This window comes from Aulonocara sp. 'chitande type north' Nkhata Bay, unplaced genomic scaffold (genome assembly GCF_057382095.1).
Source record: "Aulonocara sp. 'chitande type north' Nkhata Bay isolate Kocher_YH1m ecotype deep benthic unplaced genomic scaffold, A_spYH_male_GT1.1 unmapped_scaffold_23, whole genome shotgun sequence".
In the NCBI taxonomy this organism is placed as follows: Eukaryota; Metazoa; Chordata; class Actinopteri; order Cichliformes; family Cichlidae; genus Aulonocara; species Aulonocara sp. 'chitande type north' Nkhata Bay.
The window spans coordinates 214466-241579 of record NW_028234355.1 but is presented as its reverse complement, the minus strand read 5'-3'; the positions used below and the strand labels follow the sequence as shown (position 1 = coordinate 241579).

At 42.8% G+C, this 27114-nt stretch overlaps 1 protein-coding gene and 1 pseudogene across 1 annotated transcript; one reads left to right on the top strand and one right to left on the bottom strand.

Annotated features, from left to right (window-relative positions):
* Window positions 1-787: 787 nt before the first annotated feature.
* LOC147300602 (uncharacterized) lies at window positions 788-22843 on the bottom strand. The gene is made up of 7 exons (XM_086285059.1): window positions 22593-22843; window positions 19595-19810; window positions 19118-19213; window positions 17353-17508; window positions 15111-15326; window positions 14478-14729; window positions 788-4076 (listed from the first exon to the last, which is right to left on the bottom strand). The coding sequence occupies exons 1-7, from the start codon at window positions 22753-22755 to the stop codon at window positions 3040-3042; spliced, it is 2136 nt and encodes a 711-aa protein (XP_086141185.1). The 5' UTR covers window positions 22756-22843; the 3' UTR covers window positions 788-3039.
* On the top strand, window positions 22596-26728 carry LOC147300601 (tonsoku-like protein; annotated as a pseudogene).
* Window positions 26729-27114: the final 386 nt, after the last annotated feature.

Sequence of the window (27114 nt, the reverse complement as noted above, 5' to 3'; positions counted from 1 at the left end):
CCATAAGTACATGCAGGCCAAACACCAATCAAGATAAATAAAGATGAAGACTCCCGGGACTCTTCTGAGGTCCTTTTACAAAACAACAGCTGGGTATCAACAGGTGTTCACATAACAGTAGTGCAAGCTATGTTAAAAATATGAATAATAAATGACCTAAGTATATGGGTCACAAACAATACGAGAACTTGAATCAACCGCCTAACATTGTCATTCCCTAAAATATTCCCTTTCCATCTACAAAGCACTTCCCATTAATGTCAATCTAGTGTATAAATTCATTAAAAAAAAAAACAAAATCCCAACAGGAGTTCTGGCAGTGTGCAAGTTAGCGAACAGTGTACAGTTAGTAAACTGTCTCATGCTTTAAACACCTTCAAACTGTGAACTTCAGAGAAAAAACTGATTTCAATAAAGGCTACCGCATGTACACGGGTAGTTTTTTTAAACTGATATTTCCAAGTGTGATTCTGAGAAATAGTTCTTTTATGTCAAGACCCAAAAATATCTCAAGCACTGTTGAGGCCATGCCAAAGAAAATGAAGAAACTTCAGTAAAGACAAAGCCCATAAACAATAAAAAATGATGTCAGAAAATGTGATAAAGGTGCAAACATTTCATGTTGCGAGACAAACACTTTTTCTTGTCCATGTGTGAAAAAAGAAACTGAGCTTCTGAAAACCTTTTCAGAAGCTCAGTTACGTTCTGGTCCCGGCAAGTAAATAAACGTAACAAATAGTTTGCCCCACTCACTTCCCACCCACGCACAAACCCCAACAACGACACCTTTTTTAAGTATTTAAGCAGCCATTTATTTTCATCAGCAGTGAGCAATGCCAAAACAATAAACAAAACTCCCTATAAAACAATCCCTAGTCTTCCCTACACCAAAATAAAAAGAAGCCAAAACAAAAGACAAGTCACTTACCTAACTATCTAACGAAAAACAGGAGAAAACTTGTTCAACAAAAGAAAACGGCTTCTCACGCCTACTAGGCTGCGACAGTGAAAGTTATACAGCAAAGATACAAAAAAAAAGTGACCGCCACTTGTTAACCTATTTACAATTATTTACATGGCAAGGCTAGAGGTACACGTGAATACTCCAGCCTGCACTACAATAACCACACACACAACTCCGTGATCGAGTCAACGGGGTTCCCCAAAAAACACTGCCAGGTGTCTGTCATCCGGACGTTAAGTACTGGAGGTGGTCCATCAATTATCCAGTCCGAGGATAGGTAAAGACTCCACCCGGATACTTAGCAGCCACGCCCAGGTGTCCACCTCCTAGGAGAGAAAAAAGGGAAAATACCGCCACCATCCTCCGGTGGGAGGCACAACACCAAGGCCTAGGCAACCGGGGTGCAACGCAGGAAATAAAAATAAGGAAAATAAAACCACGAAGGCCCTCCACCAAAATCCCAAAACGAAAGTGTCTCAAAACGAAAGTATTTACAACAGACTATTTATTCACAACAAAACACCAAACTATTTACAACACGGGGGAGATCGCGACCATGACATACTGAAACACAAGGCTTAAATACATAGAAGGAGCAATCAGGGAATGGACCACAGGAGGGAAACACAGCTGGGGCAAATTAGAACTGACGAGACAGGGAAAACGTAAACTGAACACACTAAAATAACACAGACTTTCAAAGTAAAGCAGGAAATACATAACAGTCACGCAAAAACAAAACACTGACACACCGAAACGTAACATTTCCCCCTACCCAAAAATCAAACATGTAACCCCAAGTGAAATGTTTGATCAAACAAACGAAGGCTGAAGTGAAGGCAGACGAGGCTGATGGAGGCTGGAGCGGTCCCACGGACCCTCCAGCAGACGACGAAGGCTGGGGCGGTCCCACGGACCCTCCAGCGAAGGCGGATGAAGGCTGGAGCGGTCCCACGGACCCTCCAGCGAAGGCAGACGAGCAGCCCACCAGCTGCACACACGGACACGCAGCCCACCAGCTGCACACACGGACACGCAGCCCACCAGCTGCAGAAGGCTGGAGCGGTCCCACGGACCCTCCAGCGACGACAAAGGCTGGGGCGGTCCCACGGACCCTCCAGCGACGACAAAGGCTGGGGCGGTCCCACGGACCCTCCCCCCCAGCGAAGGCGGATGAAGGCAGACGAAGCTGATGAAGGCTGGAGCGGTCCCACTGACCCTCCAGCAGACGACGAAGGCGGGAGCGGTCCCTCGGACCCTCCAGCGAAGGCGGATGAAGGCTGGAGCGGTCCCTCGGACGCTCCAGCGAAGGCGGATGAGCAGCCCACCAGCTGCACACACGGACACGCAGCCCACCAGCTGCAGAAGGCTGGAGCGGTCCCTCGGATCCTCCAGCGAAGGCAGACGGAGGCTGAAGCGGTCCTCGGACCCTCCAGCGAAGACAGAAGGCCGAAGCTGTCCCTCCTTCGGACCCTCCAGCAATCCCGGGACCCTCCAGCGAAGACAGACGGCTGAAGCGGTCCTCGGACCCCTCAGCGATCCCGGACGAGCCCCCATATGTTACACCCCGGCCTAGGCAACCGGGGTGCAACGCAGGAAAATAAAAATAAGGAAAATAAAACCACGAAGGCCCTCCACCAAAATCCCAAAACGAAAGTGTCTCAAAACGAAAGTATTTACAACAGACTATTTATTCACAACAAAACACCAAACTATTTACAACACGGGGGAGATCGCGACCATGACATACTGAAACACAAGGCTTAAATACATAGAAGGAGCAATCAGGGAATGGACCACAGGAGGGAAACACAGCTGGGGCAAATTAGAACTGACGAGACAGGGAAAACGTAAACTGAACACACTAAAATAACACAGACTTTCAAAGTAAAGCAGGAAATACATAACAGTCACGCAAAAACAAAACACTGACACACCGAAACGTAACAGAAGGTTTTTTTTCCGAATGCTCATTTTTAAATGATCCAAACACTGTTTATGTGATCTGCCATCACCATTTTCTAAGAATGAAACTTAGCATGTAGGATGGTTTCCGAAATGCATTTTCAACTGTACTAAAGTAATACAGAATGTGGCTTCTCACCTGTGTGAATTCGCATGTGCATATTCAAGTGACTCTTCCTAGTAAATCTTTTCCCACAGGTGCTACAGCAATGTGGCTTCTCACCTGTGTGAATTCGCATGTGTATATTCAAGTGACTCTTCCTAGTAAATCTTTTCCCACAGGTGCTACAGCAATGTGGCTTCTCGCCTGTGTGAATTCGCATGTGCATATTCAAATTAGATTTTACATGAAATCTTTTCCCACAACTACTACAGCAATGTGGCTTCTCGCCTGTGTGAATTCGCATGTGCATATTCAAATGACCCTTCACAGTAAATCTTTTCCCACAACTACTACAGCAATGTGGCTTCTCGCCTGTGTGAATTCGCATGTGTGTTTTCAAATTTGATTTTACATGAAATCTTTTCCCACAACTACTACAGCAATGTGGCTTATCACCTGTGTGAATTTGCATGTGTCTCTTCAAGTGACTCTTCCTAGTAAATCTTTTCCCACAGGTGCTACAGCAATGTGGCTTATCACCTGTGTGAATTTGCATGTGCATATTCAAGTGACTCTTCCTAGTAAATCTTTTCCCACAACTACTACAGCAATGTGGCTTCTCGCCTGTGTGAATTCGCATGTGTTTAGTTAAGTCTGACTTCCAAATAAATCTTTTCCCACAGGTTCTACATAACTTAGCTGTCTTGGAATTTTGAACTGACAAGCCTGATACGATTTGCTCCGACTTATTTCTGTGTGAGTTACCATCCTTGCTTTCATCCTCATCTGTGTCAGAAGAGTTGTGAGAAAGGCACTGGTCACAGCATGGTTCTGATTCACTGTGGTCACTTTTTTCACGAGATGGAAAATTTGCAGTCTCCTGCATTAGTACAAGCGGTTTTTCCTCTTCAGTGGTACTGAGTTCCTCCTGTTCCCCTTTAATCTGTGAAGGATCCTCCTGGCCTAAACTGGAGTTCTTCTCCTGGTTACAGACCTGCTGATTTGTGAGCCCCTCCACATCCTTACAGTCATGTTGTGGAAAATCTGAAGGGACAGATCAAAAAGCATACATTTTTTGCCTTAACCATTAGCAAATCTCCACATGGTAAGCATGTTGCTTAGATATACCAATGAAAATCATGTTGTGGGGAGAAACAGTTTTGCTGACTCAGTGAAAACCATTTTGGCTGCTCATTTACAAACTCTACAAATAATATAAACAGACCATCTACGATGAGAAAATAAAGACGATATATAATCAAACAAAACAAAGTCGTATCCCTGAAAATTTTTAATCAAAGTGCACAAAACATTTAAAAGTTTATTTAAAATTAGTTAAAAACTTTACAGGACACTCACTGCAGTATTTTTTTGTTTATTTTTTAGATTAACCATTCATTACCTGAAAGTTGGGGAGAATGGCAGGTAGAACCTTCACCTTTCAGGTCCCTCTTCTGTGAAAACAGCTGCCAATTTGGATTCGGAAGACAGATACCCTCTCTACTTTTAAGATTAGGCTTAGGTCAGTACTGTTGGGGCAGTTAGCATTCTCTTAAAGTCTCTTTGTATGTTTTCCTGTCTGGTGGCCTCTTGTTGGTTTACATTATGGTTAACACTAGAAATACTGACTTTTTTCTTGGTGCAAGTCCCTACCACTAGATTTACTAACCCCGTGCAAATTTGCGTAAATTCCCTGAACCTAACACCTACTAGCACCCCCAATATATATATATTAGGGGTGCAACGATACACAAAATTCACGGTTCGGTTCGGTTCGATACTTTGGTGTCACGGTTCGATATTTTTTCGATACAAAAAAAATGTTCATGCCTTTTTAATTTGTCATTTATTAAAATTATAAATATATATTTTAACTCAAAAGTACAGTTTTTAAATTTAACCCTAACCCTTGTGCGCGTTTTTTATTTTGACAGCGAATGCGCACCTGTGGACCACTTATGTGCAGCCCTGGTTATATAGCTCGTCATATTGCAGCCACAGAAATTATTTTGTCCATGAAACCATAAAGCTGCACTTTCTTTTTGCCTTATAGTCTGATTTGTCATAACTTCTCCGTTTTGTGGTAAGCTTTTATTTGGCTGTCACTTCTTCACCCTGACCTGTCTTATTTGGCTCAGCAGAACTGAAATGCTTTTACACGCGCACTCACATAAGCTCAGCGATTCTCTGCGCGATCAACCTCTCACATGTTTAAGCTGCGGGAGATTTCACTTGTCATGTTTGCATAGTAAGCTAACGATTAATAAGACGATGTCAGAGGAATTGGTGAGGAATCACTCATCTTTGGAAAAGAGAGTTTATTACAGAGAAATGGCTCTTTCCAAAATAAAAGCTATACTATCCGCTTCTTCTGGGCTATATTCTCAGCAGCATAAGGAGAATCATGTGCTAACAGCTGTCTAAATGACTCGGCTAAAGTTAGTAGCATGCTTGTTGTTTTTGTCTTTGCACTAGGATGATGTCGGTGTAAATGTGCAGTCATATTCGTTGTGTTCCCACTAGTGCTTTCAGGTTAATCTCGTTCAAATGACCTTAACGCCACAACACGGCAAATCTCCGTTAACGAGCTACCGCCGATCGCTCCGTGCATGGGGCTAGACGGCCAACACGTTAACGAGCTAACTGCGCTAACACACTAGTTCACACCCATGTAATTGAGCATTGCGTGGCACATCCAACATACTGTTTTACTTTAGTCCATGACTCGCTTACCTTCAGGGTCATACGTCACATGAAAACCAAAATAATTCCAAACGCCAGATCTGAATGAGGGTCAATTTGCCTGTTGCAAGGAGAGCTTAACTTCTGTCTCGCTAGCTTGCCCTGTGCTCTTCCTTCTGACTATGCTGTCTGTGTGGAGCGCTCAGTGGATCTGCGCTCGACAGTGCAGCCTAGGCGGAGTAGTCGAACGCAGATCCACTGAGCGCTCAACACAGACAGCATAGTCAGAATGAAGAGCGCAGGGCAAGCTAGCAAGACAGAAGTTAAGCTCTCCTTGCAACATGAACCTCCCCCACCCTCATTCAGATCTGGCGTTTGGAATTATTTTGGTTTTCATGTGACGTATGACCCTGAAGGTAAGCAAGGCAAGGCAAGGCAAGGCAAGGCAAATTTATTTGTATAGCACAATTCAACAACAAGGTGATTCAAAGTGCTTTACAGAGACATTAGAAACAAAAACAAATAAAAAGCATGATTTAAAATTGATTAAAACAAGCAAACAAACAAACTAACTAAACACACACATTTCACACCTGTTCGCGCGATCTGAACCCTTATCGTAAGGGGAGCTACCAGTCCTTCTGTGGACGAGCTACTTTCTATTTTAAATTCCCTGAATTTAAAGTACTCTCTAGACCCAGTCTAGACCCAGTTGGGGAGCTACCCAGAGCTCTAATCCCACACCTGTTCGCGCGATCTGAACCCTTATCGTAAGGGGAGCTACCAGTCCTTATGTGGACGAGCTACTTTCTGTTTTAAATTCCCCGAATTTAAAATACTCTCTAGACCCAGTCTAGACCCAGCTGGGGAGCTACCCAGAGCTCTAATCCCACTTAACAAACAAACAAACAAACAAAACAGTATATAAAATCAAAACAGATAAAATCAGAACAGTAGATAAAATCAGTAGTTAATGTAAGTTTTGAAATTTAAGCTTAACTAATTAACAAACAAACAAAACAGTATATAAAATCAAGACAGATAAAATCAGAAATAGATAAGATCAGTAGTTAGTGTAAGTTTTGAAATTTAAGCTTAAAAGTGTGGATTTGGTGCTTTATTCAAATGCAGCTGAGAACAGGTGAGTCTTCAACCTGGATTTAAATAAACTGAGTGTTTCAGCTGATCTGAGGCTTTCTGGGAGTTTGTTCCAGATATAAGGAGCATAAAAGCTGAATGCAGCTTCTCCGTGTCTGGTTCTGACTCTGAGAACTGATAAAAGACCGGATCCAGATGACCTGAGGGATCTGGAAGGTTCATACTGGGTTAGGAGGTCACTGATGTATTTTGGTCCTAAACCATTCAGAGCTTTATAGGCCAGCATCAGAACTTTAAAGTCTATCCTCTGACGGACAGGCAGCCAGTGTAAAGACCTCAGAGCTGGACTGATGTGGTCCACTTTTTTGGTCTTAGTGAGGACTCGAGCAGCAGAGTTCTGAATGAGCTGTAGTTGTCTGACTGATTTTTTAGGTAGACCTGTAAAGATGCTGTTACAGTAATCAAGCCTACTAAAGATGAATGCATGGACTAGTTTTTCCAGGTCCTGTTGAGACATCAGATCTTTTATCCTTGAAATATTCTTGAGGTGATAGTAAGCTGATTTTGTTATTGTCTTAATGTGTTTTTCTAAGTTTAGGTCTGCATCCATCACTACACCCAAATTTCTCGCCTGGTCTGTGGTTTTTAGATGTATAGATTGAAGTTCTCTGGTGACCTGTAAAATTGCAAAGTGAAAGCAAAAAAACAAGCGCAAATTCAAACGGGATTTCAATATGTCACATATTGACAGTGGCTCACCGATGCCAATGACATAATTACCCAGCTACATTTCTGAAAGAATGCAAAAGCATTGACATATATTTTTCCTTCCTACAATAGCCCGACGGGCAGGGCAGAGATAGATTTTGGTAGCCCGACTGAAAAAATTGCTAGCCCCAGGATGTCGGGCTAGCGATTTTGCGAGCCCTGTATCTGATTGAGGAATCACTCATCTTTGGAAAAGAGAGTTTATTACAGAGAAATGTCTCTTTCCAAAATAAAAGCTATACTATCCGCTTCTTCTGGGCTATATTCTCAGCAGCATATTAAACATATCAGGTCCCCATAAGGAGAATCATGTGCTAACAGCTGTCTAAATGACTCGGCTATAGTTAGTAGCATGCTTGTTGTTTTTGTCTTTGCACTAGGATGATGTCGGCGTAAATGTGCAGTCATAGTCGTTGTGTTCCCACTAGTGCTTTCAGGTTAATCTCGTTGAAATGACCTTAACGCCACAACACGGCAAATCTCCGTTAACGAGCTACCACCGATCGCCCCGTGCATGGGGCTAGACGGCCAACACGTTAACGAGCTAACTGCGCTAACACACTAGTTCCCACCCATGTAATTGAGCATTGCATGGCACATCCAACATACTGTTTTACTTTAGTCCATGACTCGCTTAGTGGAGCTGTTCTCATCGAGACGACCCCTCCTAACTACAGTTTTATCAGTGAGGCCAGGGTGAGCAGGAGAGGAGGAGGGGTTGCTGTCTTATTTAATGAATCATTTCAATGTAAGCAGCTATCTCCTGGAAGTTTTCAGTCTTTTGAATATGTGGCTTTACAGCTGAAGGCCCCGTCCAAAGTTGTGTTTCTTAATGTTTACAGGCCTCCCAAATACTGCACAGACTTTTTTAATGACCTCAGTGAACTGCTGTCTGTGATCTGTGTTGATTTCGACTGTGTAATTATTGTTGGGGATTTTAACATCCATGTGGACAACCCTCAGGACAAAGGGACTAAAGACCTGAGTAACACTCTGGGCAACTTTGGGCTGACTCAGCATGTAACAGAGGCCACACATAATAGAGGACACACTCTTGACCTACTGATCTCCAAGAGCCTGAGCATTTCAAACATTACTGTGTCTGATGTGGGCTTATCTGATCATTACTGTGTTTTCTTTGAAAGTAAAATCTCAGCCCACACAAATACAGTGGGGCAAAAAAGTATTTAGTCAGCCACCAATCGTGCAAGTTCCCCCACCTAAAATGATGACAGAGGTCAGTAATTTGCACCAGAGGTACACTTCAACTGTGAGAGACAGAATGTGAAAAAAAAATCCATGAATCCACATGGTAGGATTTGTAAAGAATTTATTGGTAAATCAGGGTGGAAAATAAGTATTTGGTCAATAACAAAAATACAACTCAATACTTTGTAACATAACCTTTGTTGGCATTAACAGAGGTCAAACGTTTACTATAGGTCTCTACCAGGTTTGCACACACAGTAGCTGGTATTTTGGCCCATTCCTCCATGCAGATCTTCTCGAGAGCAGTGATGTTTTGGGGCTGTCGCCGAGCAACACGGACTTTCAACTTCCGCCACAGATTTTCTATGGGGTTGAGGTCTGGAGACTGGCTAGGCCACTCCAGGACTTTCAAATGCTTCTTACGGAGCCACTCCTTTGTTGCCCGGGCGGTGTGTTTTGGATCATTGTCATGTTGGAAGACCCAGCCTCGTTTCATCTTCAAAGTTCTCACTGATGGAAGGAGGTTTTGGCTCAAAATCTCACGATACATGGCCCCATTCATTCTGTCCTTAACACGGATCAGTCGTCCTGTCCCCTTGGCAGAAAAACAGCCCCATAGCATGATGTTTCCACCCCCATGCTTCACAGTAGGTATGGTGTTCTTGGGATGCAACTCAGTATTCTTCTTCCTCCAAACACGACGAATTGAGTTTATACCAAAAAGTTCTACTTTGGTTTCATCTGACCACATGACATTCTCCCAATCCTCTGCTGTATCATCCATGTGCTCTCTGGCAAACTTCAGACGGGCCTGGACATGCACTGGCTTCAGCAGCGGAACACGTCTGGCACTGCGGGATTTGATTCCCTGCCGTTGTAGTGTGTTACTGATGGTGACCTTTGTTACTTTGGTCCCAGCTCTCTGCAGGTCATTCACCAGGTCCCCCCGTGTGGTTCTGGGATCTTTGCTCACCGTTCTCATGATCATTTTGACCCCACGGGATGAGATCTTGCGTGGAGCCCCAGATCGAGGGAGATTATCAGTGGTCTTGTATGTCTTCCATTTTCTGATGATTGCTCCCACAGTTGATTTTTTCACACCAAGCTGCTTGCCTATTGTAGATTCACTCTTCCCAGTCTGGTGCAAGTCTACAATACTTTTCCTGGTGTCCTTCGAAAGCTCTTTGGTCTTGGCCATGGCGGAGTTTGGAGTCTGACTGTTTGAGGCTGTGGACAGGTGTCTTTTATACAGATGATGAGTTCAAACAGGTGCCATTCATACAGGTAACGAGTGGGGGACGGAAAAGCTTCTTACAGAAGACGTTACAGGTCTGTGAGAGCCAGAGATTTTCCTTGTTTGAGGTGACCAAATACTTATTTTCCACCCTAATTTACGAAGAAATTCTTTACAAATCCTACCATGTGAATTCATGGATTTTTTTTTCACATTCTGTCTCTCACAGTTGAAGTGTACCTCTGGTGCAAATTACTGACCTCTGTCATCATTTTAAGTGGGGGAACTTGCACAGTCGGTGGCTGACTAAATACTTTTTTGCCCCACTGTATATTTCTACTTGGAGAAATTTAAGGGGCTTATCCCTCAAAACTTTAAATACAATAAAGTTGCAAAAAATAGTTTCCCACCACAGGAAATTTATTTTGAGTGTCTTCATAGTTTTATTTTGGAGATACAGCAATTTTTATATACTGCAGGAAAAACAAAAAACAATCCTATGATGCAAATTTGCAAAGAAAACAGCATGTGCATCATTTCACTGTGGGAAGTGTTACGAACAGCTGATAGGAACGGCAAAGCGTGTTTCTGGAATATTATGTTTTTGTTCCTGCAAGCGCTTTTTATGCAATTTTTGCAAAGCTATATGTGGAACGAAACCGTGACCGAGGACAAGCTGATGGCATCAGATGTAAGTACAACTCCTCCGGTTTCATATGCAAAACAAATTATTGCGCTAGCTTACACGGTTCAGGTTCTACAGGGATTTAAAAATAGTTACGCAAAACGGAGCGTGCTGCTCTGACCGGCTTTAAAGGGTTAACAATGACTTTAAAAAAATAATATAAAATAGTGTGCAACACCACTGAAGTTTGTTTTTTTTAAACTCTCTTTTCAACCAACGGCAGTCACTCTCCAAATAACTTCTGCTTAGCTTTCCGAGCTTCCCTCGGGTCCTCTTAATCAGCGGTCTCCAACCTTTTTTGCGCCACGGACCAGTTTATGCCCGACAATATTTTCACGGACCGGCCTTTAAGGTGTCGCGGATAAATTAGGGAGGGGCTAATAATCGGCTCAGTCATTTTTAATGATCGTTGAAGGCCCAGATCGTAATCGTGATTAAAATTCGATTAATTGAGCAGCCCTACGTACTATGGCAATGACAGACCTTAGCAGACTCTGTGGGTCCAGCACGAGTGAAGCACGAGCGATTTGCTACTGCACTGGGCATTCCAATGTCCTCCTCTACCCACACAGTGCCGTCTTTTGCCGTGTGGCTCAGACTGGGCTTCCCAGTACCACGGTGCCTCTTCCATGGAGGCATGTTGGGTTCTTGTTCCGTCTCCTTTTTAGATTCTTCTGAGGAGGTATCAGTGGCCTGCTGGACAAATGAAACCTCTCCTCCATCAGAGTCTGCTTCATCCATTTCCTGAAGCAAGGAAATGGATGCGCGCCTGTTGCGCGCAGATGTTCTTCCTGTGAGGCAGTGATACAGAGGCCATCCTGATGTGCCTTGTCAGAAATGCGAAGAAGAAATGATTCTCCAGCCTGGGCTGTCTGCTTTTATGCACAGCACTGTGCTGAAGTAATGCAATGCCACTCCCTCACATACACAGTCACAATGGAAGATCTGTGGTGAGAGTCAAGGAACTGCATTGCTGAATGCTGCAAACAGACTATGACACAGACAGACAGACTGTGTGGGAGAGTAACCTAAGACAAAAGGCAGAAAGATGAAGAGATGAACCAACCTGGAACTGAGGGACAGAATTAATTTTTTATGTTTTGCTATTTTTACATGAACAGGCAAAGGAGAGAACATGCAACGCTGGGGAGATCACACATGTCACTCATGTCATTGTATTAGCAACTTTTCATTCTGTTTTCACACAATTTTTTATAAATAAAACAGACTTGTGTTTCCATATATTGTGAATGTGTCTTACACATTTGCAGGTCAGTCAATGTGTGGGATATTTTGTATAGATACGGCAGGCATTTCTGAAGGTTGTAACACAGAGGTTTGGCCTGCCTTGGATCTGAGCTACTCTGAGTAAACGTGCCAGGCCTCAAAGATAATGGGTGGTTTGCACAACAAAAGCAGGAGAATTGAGCTGACGACCTTTGAAAATCTCAGTAGGGGTGAATAACACCTTGGGTTAGTAAATTTAGTGTAAAAAAAAGTAAGAAAAAATAAACAACATCATTTTAAAAAATGTTTGAAACTCAAGAGGTCAGAAATTTCACCAAGCTGTGTTACGGCTATTCTTCCCATCCCATGCAAGGACACCTGGATTGGCTGGAGGACTGTTTACTTAGCCTGATAGGCCGAAGGACACTGTCTCAGCTAAACTATGGACACGCAGACACACACACTTACACTGATAAGCACTCACTCATCCCCTCTCCCTTTCCAACGCCTTCGATGCTTGTGCCCTACCGGGGAAGATAGCAGTCAACTGGACCAGCACAGATGCTGCAGGACCGGATGCGCTGTCTACACCGGCTCTCTCTTACCCTTTACCCGCCCCTGTTGCTTGTCTTGTGTTTCTATGGTGTATTGATAGTCATGTGCTTTTGTGCTGAGGTATTTTTTCTGTTATCAAACTGTTCTCCCACTAGGAGCTCAGTCTGAGTGGAGTTTTTTTTCTCCTCCTCTTACCTCATGTAGTGTATTTTCGTTGTTTTTTCCTATCAGCCTACCTTTCTGACATGTTAGATTAGATTAGATAGAACTTTATTAATCCCTCGGGTGGGTTCCTCTGGGAAATTCGATTTCCAAAAAAGCACAGCACCGACAGAAGTTACAGAGTTACAGAATATTATATATATATATATATATATATATATATATATACACACACACACACACACACACACACATATATATAAATACAGAGACAATATAAATAAAATATACGAAGGGGATAAATAGAATAAATAGGAATAAAAATAAAAATACAAGTGAATTGCACATTTCAAGTATTGAGTCTATTGCACCGTTGACTATTTACAAAAGTATTGCACAAAAGGTATTGCACAGTGAGGTGAAGAGGCACTACAGCTTAGTTGTTCCCCCCTCCTTTGTCCTCCTGTTTCCCCTCCCTCTCCCCTCCAGGGAGGAGTTAAACAGTCTGATGGCGTGTGGGACAAAGGAGTTTTTAAGTCTGTTAGTTCTTGTCTTTGGGAGAAGCAACCTGTCACTGAACAGACTCTTCTGGTTGTTAATGGCCGTGTGCAGAGGATGCCCAGCATTGTCCATAATGTCCATGTCTGCCCAATGTGATGTTTGTGTAAAGTTGGTCAGAAGGTTCCTTTGTAAGTGCGCATGCGCCATTAGCGTGCTGCCTGCTGTAACCCTAATTTCCCTCGGGATGAATAAAGTATTCTGATTCTGATTCTGAAGCTGAGCATTTTTAAAATCAGGGTCACACCTATACTTCTCTATAGCTCGTAAACATGAAGCAAAGACAGCGCTTTGTATGTTGCAGACATTCATCAGCAGCTGCTTAAAACAAATCCTCCGTATCCAGTGGCCAGAGAGGATTACAAACTGTGGACAAGTACAAACCAGAAACCAATAGCAATACAGTTCTGAGAGAAAGTGGTGCTGGATTGGCCACACAATCAGGAAGTCCACCAATAACATCACTACACAGGCCTTGTGCTGGAATCCAAAGGGAAAGAAGAAGAAAGACCCAGAAACACATGGCACAAGGACACACCTATCATAGTGTTGTGTGGTTTGCTAAAAGCTTAGTTTCAAATCGATATATTTTATTTTTAAATTGATCGTTCAGTCCTCATGGGGATTGTTATGTTATCCACAAAAGGTTTAGTGGATGTACTCAGTCATAATGTACAGGGGCGGCTCCAGAATTTTTTCATATGGGTGGCCATATGGGGGCCACTGAAAACATTGAGATGGCACACCAAAAACATAATTTAAAGTTCTTTTTTTTGTTTTATTTTTTTATATGCTGTTGTCAAATATAGGTCACTTGAAAAATGTGGCCAAAAAAAGAAAGAAAAGTACATGCCTAGTTAATTTCCTGTTATTAAATTTGATATTCACTGTAAGTGTGCCTGCAGGTGCAGGGGCGCAGCACAGGCGAAGGAGTGACGACTGCAATTTGGAGGGACAAACAAAGTGACCATATGAATGACAAATATGAATATGGAGGAATAAATAACAAGCTGACGTTTCAACTCATTGTAGGGTGTCTTCCTCTCTCTTGTACTCAATTATTTTCAACATAAGACAGTCCTGACAGGGGCGACACTGGGAGGGCTAGACATTTTGGCTCTTAGAATATTACGTCAGTTTCCTTATTGCAGTCGGTCTTTAAATTCTTCATGTGCCTCTATAACGTATATTGGAGGTCTGATTAGGACCCAACATGAGTTAGATTTCTTAATACAAAACTGAATCTATCTATTAAAGTTTTGCATACCTATTCTGTGCAACTTTACTTCAGGGTTCCACATGATGCCCAGCTCCTGCCCGGTCCAGATGATGATGCCTTTGGTTTCCTGCTTCAGTGCAAGCTGCTCTCCTTCCTGATTGGTGGAGATTTCCTCCTGTTCCTCTTTAGTCTGTGGAGGATCTGTGTTCTGCTGGTCCAGACTGGAGTTCCTTTCCTGGCTACAGACCTGCGGGTCATCCAGATCCTCATTTTCCTTACAATCATGTTGCTGTGGGAGATCTTGATGGACAGAACACACAAGAAAAAAGTCACACTGTGAGCAGGTCTCTCAGATATGTGAGCGATATTTAAATATTCTCTCTCATGCAGCGAACAGAGAAGAATTCTGTTTACATGCAGAAAGTCATCATTTATGAGGCGTACAGCTCACTACTCCAACTTGGTCCTTGTGGCCAATAATCCACAGTTTTCATTGTCTCAACATTTTTCTACATTCTGCGTACAGTTCTGGGCTAACATGACTTAAATCTGAAACAGAAAACATGTCTCCAGTGAGGCAGTATCCCAGGCGGTAATGCACGCCATGTGTCTTTGTGACATTTTGTTATAAGTCATATTCATTTCTATATTATGAAATCTGCTTATTACACTTTTACATACCAAATCTGGTCAGCCGTGATCCAGGTTTCCACAACAAATCCAGCTGTTCTCCGGTCCAGACATTAATCCCTTCATCCTCCTGCTTCAGTGCAAGCTGCTCTCCTTCCTGATTGGTGGAGATTTCCTCCTGTTCCTCTTTAGTCTGTAGAGGCTCTGGGTCCTCCTGGTTGAGACTGGAGCTCCTCTCCTGGTCACAGAACTGCTGATCATCCAGACCTTCGTGTTCAACAAAAGGACACAAGAAAATAGTGACTAATGTGATGATAAGAAAGCTCAAGAAGGATGAAAACGGTCACCTATTGAGAATTTAGCTTGCGTTTTATGTTGCCACAGAAACATTCACTGATAGTCATTTGTTCACTGGATGATGTTGATAACCTTACAGCTGTCTGGGGTCTGATTTTTAGATGTGACTGCCAGTGATCATCACACACTGTGAATAAACAAACAAATGAACAGCAGCATGATCTGAATATGATCATGAAAGCTTAAAGTATTTTACGACGGCAGGTAAGATATGCTGTTAATGCTAATCTTTTAACATTTTACTAATAAATATGATGCAAATCTCATGGTCCACTACATTCCAAAGATGCTCTGTTGGGTTGAGAGCTGGTAACTCTGGAGACCCGAGTACAGAGAACTCAATGTCATTTTAAGGGAACTGCATATTTTCTCTTTTTTGGACTACTCTCTGTAAATCATGCAGATGTTTGTGCTGGAAATTTAAACAGATCAGCAGTTTCTGAAATACTCAGATCAGCCAATGTGGCACCAACACCCACACCATGATCAAAGTGATTTCAATCACCGTCACTGATCGCTATATGCTGAAATGCATGGACTGCTGCCATCTGATTGGCTGATTACATTTTGGATTAAAGAGTAGTTGAACGGGTGTAGTTAACAAAGTGGCCGTAAGTATGTTTACATAGATGCAGTGTTAGGGAGTAACGGCATACATGTACCGGCGTTATGCATTTAAAATACAAAACATGAGTAACTGTATTCCGATATCCATCCATCCATTCGCTTATCCTTTTCAGGGTCGCGGGGGGCGCTGGAGCCTATCCCAGCTGTTATAGGGCGAAAGGTGAGGTACACCCTGGACAGGTCGCCAGTCTGTCGCAGGGCTAACACATAGGGACAGACAACCATTCACACTCACATTCACACCTAGTGGCAATTTGGATTATCCAATTAACCTATCCCCACAAGCTGCATGTCTTTGGACGGTGGGAGGAAGCCGGAGTACCCGGAGAGAACCCACGCAAACACGGTGAGAACATGCAAACTCCACACAGAAAGACCCCGGCCTGATGGTGGAATTGAACTCAGGACTTTCTTGCTGTGAGGCAACAGTGCTAACCACCGTGCCGCCGATAGTTACCGATAATTTGGTAATAATTAGAATACAGTTACTTCTAAATAAATGGATTACACGATGGTCTTTTCCTGTTTCATATGTCAGGCTATACCCTCTCTAATTTTGTTGATTTCACGCATTACCGGAAACCCAAACAAAACACGCAACAAGAAGCTCTAGTGTAAGTCTCTTGGTAATGTTGGTGGCGTCAGTTATACAATGGACCCAGAAACCGAGCTGCTCTCAACTATAAAGACTCCACCCGAAAGAAACATCTGGAAGTACATTCTTTTTTTAAAGACTAACATTAGCTAGGGCTGTGCGACATGACCAAAATCTCATATCCCAATATAAGACGTTTCTCGTCTTATATTGTAGTTTTATTTTATAGTGTTTCTGTGTTCTGCTGGTCCAGACTGGAGTTCCTTTCCTGGCTACAGACCTGCGGGTCATCCAGATCCTCATTTTCCTTACAATCATGTTGCTGTGGGAGGTCTTGATGGACAGAACACACAAGAAAAAAGTCACACTGTGAGCAGGTCTCTCAGATATGTGAGCGATATTTAAATATTCTCTCTCATGCAGCGAACAGAGAAGAATTCTGTTTACATGCAGAAAGTCATCATTTATGAGGCGTACAGCTCACTACTCCAACTTGGTCCTTGTGGCCAATAATCCACAGTTTTCATTGTCTCAACATTTTTCTACATTCTGCGTACAGTTCTGGGCTAACATGACTTAAATCTGAAACAGAAAACATGTCTCCAGTGAGGCAGTATCCCAGGCGGTAATGCACGCCATGTGTCTTTGTGACATTTTGTTATAAGTCATATTCATTTCTATATTATGAAATCTGCTTATTACACTTTTACATACCAAATCTGGTCAGCCGTGATCCAGGTTTCCACAACAAATCCAGCTGTTCTCCGGTCCAGACATTAATCCCTTCATCCTCCTGCTTCAGTGCAAGCTGCTCTCCTCCCTGATTGGTGGAGATTTCCTCCTGTTCCTCTTTAGTCTGTAGAGGCTCTGGGTCCTCCTGGTTGAGACTGGAGCTCCTCTCATGGTCACAGAACTGCTGATCATCCAGACCTTCGTGTTCAACAAAAGGACACAAGAAAATAGTGACTAATGTGATGATAAGAAAGCTCAAGAAGGATGAAAACGGTCACCTATTGAGAATTTAGCTTGCGTTTTATGTTGCCACAGAAACATTCACTGATAGTCATTTGTTCACTGGATGATGTTGATAACCTTACAGCTGTCTGGGGTCTGATTTTTAGATGTGACTGCCAGTGATCATCACACACTGTGAATAAACAAACAAATGAATAGCAGCATGATCTGAATATGATCATGAAAGCTTAAAGTATTTTACGACGGCAGGTAAGATATGCTGTTAATGCTAATCTTTTAACATTTTACTAATAAATATGATGCAAATCTCATGGTCCACTACATTCCAAAGATGCTCTGTTGGGTTGAGAGCTGGTAACTCTGGAGACCCGAGTACAGAGAACTCAATGTCATTTTAAGGGAACTGCATATTTTCTCTTTTTTGGACTACTCTCTGTAAATCATGCAGATGTTTGTGCTGGAAATTTAAACAGATCAGCAGTTTCTGAAATACTCAGATCAGCCAATGTGGCACCAACACCCACACCATGATCAAAGTGATTTCAATCACCGTCACTGATCGCTATATGCTGAAATGCATGGACTGCTGCCATCTGATTGGCTGATTACATTTTGGATTAAAGAGTAGTTGAACGGGTGTAGTTAACAAAGTGGCCGTAAGTATGTTTACATAGATGCAGTGTTAGGGAGTAACGGCATACATGTACCGGCGTTATGCATTTAAAATACAAAACATGAGTAACTGTATTCCGATATCCATCCATCCATTCGCTTATCCTTTTCAGGGTCGCGGGGGGCGCTGGAGCCTATCCCAGCTGTTATAGGGCGAAAGGTGAGGTACACCCTGGACAGGTCGCCAGTCTGTCGCAGGGCTAACACATAGGGACAGACAACCATTCACACTCACATTCACACCTAGTGGCAATTTGGATTATCCAATTAACCTATCCCCACAAGCTGCATGTCTTTGGACGGTGGGAGGAAGCCGGAGTACCCGGAGAGAACCCACGCAAACACGGTGAGAACATGCAAACTCCACACAGAAAGACCCCGGCCTGATGGTGGAATTGAACTCAGGACTTTCTTGCTGTGAGGCAACAGTGCTAACCACCGTGCCGCCGATAGTTACCGATAATTTGGTAATAATTAGAATACAGTTACTTCTAAATAAATGGATTACACGATGGTCTTTTCCTGTTTCATATGTCAGGCTATACCCTCTCTAATTTTGTTGATTTCACGCATTACCGGAAACCCAAACAAAACACGCAACAAGAAGCTCTAGTGTAAGTCTCTTGGTAATGTTGGTGGCGTCAGTTATACAATGGACCCAGAAACCGAGCTGCTCTCAACTATAAAGACTCCACCCGAAAGAAACATCTGGAAGTACATTCTTTTTTTAAAGACTAACATTAGCTAGGGCTGTGCGACATGACCAAAATCTCATATCCCAATATAAGACGTTTCTCGTCTTATATTGTAGTTTTATTTTATAGTGTTTCTGTGTTCTGCTGGTCCAGACTGGAGTTCCTTTCCTGGCTACAGACCTGCGGGTCATCCAGATCCTCATTTTCCTTACAATCATGTTGCTGTGGGAGATCTTGATGGACAGAACACACAAGAAAAAAGTCACACTGTGAGCAGGTCTCTCAGATATGTGAGCGATATTTAAATATTCTCTCTCATGCAGCGAACAGAGAAGAATTCTGTTTACATGCAGAAAGTCATCATTTATGAGGCGTACAGCTCACTACTCCAACTTGGTCCTTGTGGCCAATAATCCACAGTTTTCATTGTCTCAACATTTTTCTACATTCTGCGTACAGTTCTGGGCTAACATGACTTAAATCTGAAACAGAAAACATGTCTCCAGTGAGGCAGTATCCCAGGCGGTAATGCACGCCATGTGTCTTTGTGACATTTTGTTATAAGTCATATTCATTTCTATATTATGAAATCTGCTTATTACACTTTTACATACCAAATCTGGTCAGCTGTGATCCAGGTTTCCACAACAAATCCAGCTGTTCTCCGGTCCAGACATTAATCCCTTCATCCTCCTGCTTCAGTGCAAGCTGCTCTCCTCCCTGATTGGTGGAGATTTCCTCCTGTTCCTCTTTAGTCTGTAGAGGCTCTGGGTCCTCCTGGTTGAGACTGGAGCTCCTCTCATGGTCACAGAACTGCTGATCATCCAGACCTTCGTGTTCAACAAAAGGACACAAGAAAATAGTGACTAATGTGATGATAAGAAAGCTCAAGAAGGATGAAAACGGTCACCTATTGAGAATTTAGCTTGCGTTTTATGTTGCCACAGAAACATTCACTGATAGTCATTTGTTCACTGGATGATGTTGATAACCTTACAGCTGTCTGGGGTCTGATTTTTAGATGTGACTGCCAGTGATCATCACACACTGTGAATAAACAAACAAATGAACAGCAGCATGATCTGAATATGATCATGAAAGCTTAAAGTATTTTACGACGGCAGGTAAGATATGCTGTTAATGCTAATCTTTTAACATTTTACTAATAAATATGATGCAAATCTCATGGTCCACTACATTCCAAAGATGCTCTGTTGGGTTGAGAGCTGGTAACTCTGGAGACCCGAGTACAGAGAACTCAATGTCATTTTAAGGGAACTGCATATTTTCTCTTTTTTGGACTACTCTCTGTAAATCATGCAGATGTTTGTGCTGGAAATTTAAACAGATCAGCAGTTTCTGAAATACTCAGATCAGCCAATGTGGCACCAACACCCACACCATGATCAAAGTGATTTCAATCACCGTCACTGATTGCTATATGCTGAAATGCATGGACTGCTGCCATCTGATTGGCTGATTACATTTTGGATTAAAGAGTAGTTGAACGGGTGTAGTTAACAAAGTGGCCGTAAGTATGTTTACATAGATGCAGTGTTAGGGAGTAACGGCATACATGTACCGGCGTTATGCATTTAAAATACAAAACATGAGTAACTGTATTCCGATATCCATCCATCCATTCGCTTATCCTTTTCAGGGTCGCGGGGGGCGCTGGAGCCTATCCCAGCTGTTATAGGGCAAAAGGTGAGGTACACCCTGGACAGGTCGCCAGTCTGTCGCAGGGCTAACACATAGGGACAGACAACCATTCACACTCACATTCACACCTAGTGGCAATTTGGATTATCCAATTAACCTATCCCCACAAGCTGCATGTCTTTGGACGGTGGGAGGAAGCCGGAGTACCCGGAGAGAACCCACGCAAACACGGTGAGAACATGCAAACTCCACACAGAAAGACCCCGGCCTGATGGTGGAATTGAACTCAGGACTTTCTTGCTGTGAGGCAACAGTGCTAACCACCGTGCCGCCGATAGTTACCGATAATTTGGTAATAATTAGAATACAGTTACTTCTAAATAAATGGATTACACGATGGTCTTTTCCTGTTTCATATGTCAGGCTATACCCTCTCTAATTTTGTTGATTTCACGCATTACCGGAAACCCAAACAAAACACGCAACAAGAAGCTCTAGTGTAAGTCTCTTGGTAATGTTGGTGGCGTCAGTTATACAATGGACCCAGAAACCGAGCTGCTCTCAACTATAAAGACTCCACCCGAAAGAAACATCTGGAAGTACATTCTTTTTTTAAAGACTAACATTAGCTAGGGCTGTGTGACATGACCAAAATCTCATATCCCAATATAAGACGTTTCTCGTCCCGATAATGATATATATGACAAAATAGTGCTTTTTCTGTAAATTTTGTGAATATTGGGCAACTTGACTTTCATGAAGTGTTTTCAGCTGGGTGTCGTGTACCTGGAGTCGAGTATTTTGACCAATGCACTATATATTTTTAGATATATGTTGTAACGGCCGCCATTTTCTTTTTGAGTATTTATTACACGTGGGGGAAAAGCCTGTTCTAACGTATGAGTCTAAGGTTTATTTTGAGCACCTGATGGCTCTTTTTTGCTTCTCATCTATAAACTCTCTCCACAAACTTTCACATGATTCATGCGTAGGTGGTCGAAGAGGTTTGTCGTGTTTGAGTCCGTGGTGGGAACCAGTCTGGGCATAATTTCCATAGTACAGTTTTCTGATCCGTGTCAGACTTTTCATAACCAAACCATGTCCATGCAACAGGGGGAGCCCCTCATTTAGGAATAACATCCTCAATTTGTTTTGACTGGTCCTTCTGTTTGGAGCTACCAGGTTCTGCCTCATCTTTATTGATTGTACAGCCCTAACGTAAGCCTACTACAACTACCTTGTATTAGTTTATGTAGCTATCTAGGTTATGTCTCACTTCAGAATCTTCGATGTACTATTGCTGTGTGACTCATTACTATTACTGAAGGCTGCATTACAACCTGCTACTTGAAAATAATTATGTGCAGTTCTGAAAGCAAACAGAAAGAAAACCTATTACTGATACAGAAATTGTGTTCTATACGAGATCGCTGCAAAAACTGCAGCCTTGCCTAATGTCCACCCTACTGTTACTCATTTTACATCACGATTTAAAAATTTACTTGAGATTGCTTTCAGAACTGCACATGATTGTTTGTAGCTAGCAGGATGTTAATGCTATGAATCAAGTCTAACAGTCTTTAGTCTATGAAATAACTTTAGCTAAAGCCAGCTAACAATGTTAGCTCGGTGGCTAGTAGCCTTCAGTTATAGCAATAATTCACACAGCAATAGTACATTCAAGTAGTTGTAACAAGCAAGTAATAAAGTAATCCGGACCAAAGTATTCAGAATACGTTATTCACATTGAGTAACTTAATGGAATAGTTACAAACTCCATTTGGGCCATGTATTCTGTAATCTTTCGTGGAAAACATTTTAAAAGTAACCTTCTCAACACTGCACAGATATAACTTCATACACTTTACTGTGGTGTATTACTAGTTCAATGCATTTAGATCATGCCCACGTGAATCACACGATGATCCCGCAACCCTCACACCTCCACACCTGTATTGTGTGACTTTATCCCGGGTCTGATATCAAGCAGTCTTAGCTGACGGATCTCTTCCTCATACCGGACGATCGTTTTTTCAAACTCTGAGAAGATTTCTTCTGCAGCAGAAGTTAATCTCTCCTTGATAAACTCTCTAAGATTCTGAACTGAAGACATTATTGCAACAACAACCGACACGGCCAAACCAACATCTTCAAACTTAATTCAGGATCGCGATGTGATCTCTCAATGGCGCCATTGCTGCTATTCTTCTTCTACTGAATTTACGGTAGGCTGGAGGTATAAAAGGCGTAATACTGCCCTCGTCAGGTCTCCTGATTTCTCTAGTACAGACTCTGCTTTGTCTTTCTACAAAGAGTTGATGACATTAAATACAGATGTTTTAACAGTGCTTGAATGTTTTATTTTGTTTACTCTAGCCTCCAACTCAAACTTTGGTTGCTCCTATGCCCACGTCACTTCCTCCACCAATCAGAATGAGGGTCCGGGTTCAGGAAGACGTCTTCCTGATCCCAGTTCCACAAAGGTCGGTGAAAACTTTTAAGTTTGAGCAGTATATAAAAATAAATCCCAATCTGATTGGTATAGTGTTTTTTTGTTGTTGTTGTTGTTGTTTTGTTTTTAATTTCTGTTTAATCGCCGGTCATTGCTCTGCATCCCAGTGAGGCCAACTCCTGCTCTGTGTCGTGGCTGTGTGAGCAGGCAGCTCAGCGTTACTACCAGAAATGTGGCCTCCTGCCTCGTCTCTCTCTGCAGAAAGAAGGCGCTCTGCTCTCCCCGCAGGACCAGCTACTGGCCGTCCTGCACACAAATGAAGAGGTGAGGTGACACTGAGGAGAGCCAGAAGTGACCATACTTGGACCACAGACAATTTAAAAGATGCTGAAGACTACCATGATTGGTTGATGAAGTCTGATCACGAGTGTTTAAGACAAATGTTGTCACTGTTGCTATCTTGGATTTTTTTTTAAAAAAACCCACAGTGACAAGAGGATGGCTATGACTGTGAAACAGCTTGCATGTCAGCCAGTGAGCATACTCCTTTTCTTAGGCAAAGTATGGCCCAAATTCATAAAATAGACTTTCTCATAGACACAGAGGTCTTTTTTAAATCACTGATAGAAGGAATGGAGGTTCTAGGTCCTTCCACAATGACTTCATCTTTCATTACCCAGATGAGGCGTGCAGGTTTTAGACTGTATGATTCTGGTAAGAAGGTGAAGGGCTGATTATGTTAAGCTGCCTGAGAAACTACAATCTGAGAAACTGTAAAGATTAGAACCATTTCTATTACCAGACTGGATGCTGACTTGCTTTTGGAGCCAGCTTCCAGAAGACACTGAAGGAATCACAGTTTTTGGGATTGAATCCTTGGCTTCACTTTCCTGCACCAGTGCAGGATAACTGATGGGTTTGTATTGCAGGTTCTGGCTGAAGTTTGCTCGGATCTCCCTCCTCTCCCTGAGCGATACAAGAAGGCCTGTCAAAGTCTGGCAGTGGGTGAGCAACACAGAGGTAATGCATTATAAAACGCACACAAGTGCATTTTTGTATTCTGTTATGAAGTACCATCTCTTTCTACCTGTAGATGAGAACAAGCGTGTCTCCCGGCTATGAGGTTCGGGACCGGGGTTCCTCCGTGTCAGGACTCCAAGTGTCTCGGTTTGGCCGCCTCTTCCCTCGGCCCGCTCCTCCGTGCCCTAAAACTTCAGGCCAGCCTCACGGAGCTGCGAATTTCTGGAAACCGTATGTCTGACGACCTTCTCCCTGAGCTGATTGCCACAACGCTCACATGCCTCGTCTGCAGCTGCTGGACATTTCTGCCAACTGCATTACAGGGGACGGCCTGGAGAAGGCTGTAAATGCTTTAAAGGGACAGAGTGCACCTGCATTCCCGGTAAGGGCCTCAGCTAGCCAATAGTGGCAGCTCCAGGTTTACCATCTAACCTGTATTTAAGTACCTCTGGTCTTAATAACTACCTTAGATCTTAATAACAAGCTAACCTGATTCATATCAATGATATCTGTCAGAGAGAATTGGCTCTCGTGATCATTTGCTTTTTCTGCTCGTTTCCACTCAAAGTGCCTGGAGGAGCTGGACCTCAGTATGAACCCACTGGGGGACGGCGTGTCTGAGTCTCTGTCCTGTCTGCTGTCCTGCTGCCCTGTGCTAGCCAAGCGGTCTCTGCAGGCCTGCGGCCTCACTGCTCGTTTCCTTCAGCAGCATCGACTGCTGCTAGCCAGCGCGCTCACAGGTGACTCTAACAAGCAGCTGACTGAAGCCTTAAGCTTCACTGAACTCCCACCCATAAGCAAAACTGCAACTAACTTTACATCTTCTGAACGTTCAGGCACAGGCCATTTGAAAGCAGTGTGCCTGTCCCTCAATCCCCTAGGCTCCACCGGCTTTGAGCTGGTGTTAAAAAGACTGCCCCTCCACTGCCTCCCACACGTGGACCTGTCAGCTGTCTGCAGAGGGCCTGCTGATTACCCGGCACTGGAACACCTCGCCAAAGTCCTGTCACAGGTGTGCATGCAAAAATCATGCAATGTCATTTATTGTCGAAAGATATAATTGTGCAATCAGGTTAAGACTTTTGTGTTTTTGCAGGACGAGTGCTCTCTGACCCACCTCAGCCTGGCTGCAAATGGGCTGACAGACAGCAGTGTAGCTACCTTGGCGAGGTGTGCGTGTGTGAGAGTCAAGACCTGGACAGTTTGTCAGAGCTGGTCCAGGATATCCGTCTTTGCTCTCAGGCCCTCAACAAGCTGGACCGACAGACCTTGAAGCAGAGCTGGGACAGGACTCAGTCACACGGACACTTTCTCTGCCACCTCTACTTGAGGGTGGCAGGTGTGTTCATAATAAATAATTAATAATGAATTATTAATTTCCTAATAATTCATAATAAAAGTGGTCATTTTTATAAACATTTTGTTTAATGAGGCTACACCAAAAAGAAACAAGATAAAAACAAAATAAAGTGACATGGCGTCCACCGACAGTCTGTGGATAGCTTGTGTTTTATGCATTTTTGTCTGCCTTATTTATACATGTAAAGCTCTGTATCTGTATAAAGAGTTTGTGTTAGTGTGTGAGAGGTTTTGTGTCACAATGGTCCTGTTTTGGAGGATTTGATTAAAAAAAACCAAACATAATTAAAGTAACCAACGATGCTATACGTTGACATCGTTCTTTCACTGTAAGACTCAGCAGGCTATGGTGAATAATCACAGCGATTTTCAGGTCTCTGAAGAAATCTATCTAGGAGCTATGACAGTGTAAAGACACCCTGCAATTTTAAATGTGTGGCGACATTTGAATGAGGCGCATACCAGTAGAGGGAGCCAACGCACCACGAATGGTACACAGCCACAGATGCGCTAGAAAACTGAGAGAGGCCGACAGTGATTGCTTACTTTTTGTAAGGGGCTTGTTGAGATTAAATAGAACAAGTTACAAAGCATTAAAACATGTTAAAAACACAACAGCCTTATTAAACGCAGAGTAGTTTGGGCCCAGAAGTAGGATTGATCACGTCATCACTTAAAGACCGGATAGACACACGGTGAAGTTACTCATGTTTACTGTTGTTGCCACTTTCTAAATGTAGCAGGATGAATATTATATGTACTGGTTGATCCCACTTTTTTGAGGAGAAATAACTTTGCTCGTTATCAAATTATCAGTATCTCTGGAAACATTTAATACATTGTGATGGTTTAAATGCTCAGTCGTTTTCTCTTGTAGAATTCATATTCATAATAATATTTAGACAGCGGCACTATAGGTGTTGGCAGTTTTTGCAGTTTTACAAGCCCTCACGGTAAAAATATGGAATTAAATGTCACTAATGGGCTCTTCTCAAAAAAATCAGCGTCTGTGTCACACTGATTTTGATTAACTGACTTATTTTATTGTAATCAAACCTATTTTGATATTGTTGTCTTGTTTTTCCTTTAGCGAGGTGGTTTCCTTCCAATTGTAGCAGTACCAGTACGTCTGCCAGCTCCAGGTAGAGCTCCAGTGACCAGGAAGACCTCAGCATTCACCAATTCCTGCTGAATTACCGCAAACAGAAAGAACTGACAGAGGGCATTGGAATAGAGGATGATTATAACACTGAAGACCAAGGTAATAGGTCTGTCTAAGGGCCAGTGGAATATAAGCTATATGTTGTAGTGGTGATTATTTTAGATTAGGGCTGCCACGATTAGTCGACTAGTCACGATTACGTCGACTATCAAAATCGTCGACGACTGATTTAATAGTCGACGCCTCGTTTGAAGCATCACAAAAGACGCAGGAATAAGTAGTAGGATTTAAGAGTGTAATAACGGACTGAAATAGAAGATGGCAGCACTGTATGTACAAGGATGCCAGCTGCCGTTAAACCCCAAAGAAGAAGAAGCTGTATCCCAGAATTCATAGCACAGCGCAGCTCAGTTTACAACAATGGCAGCAGCTAGTTAGTTTTAATATTACTCTTATTATTCTTTCTGGGTCACAAAATA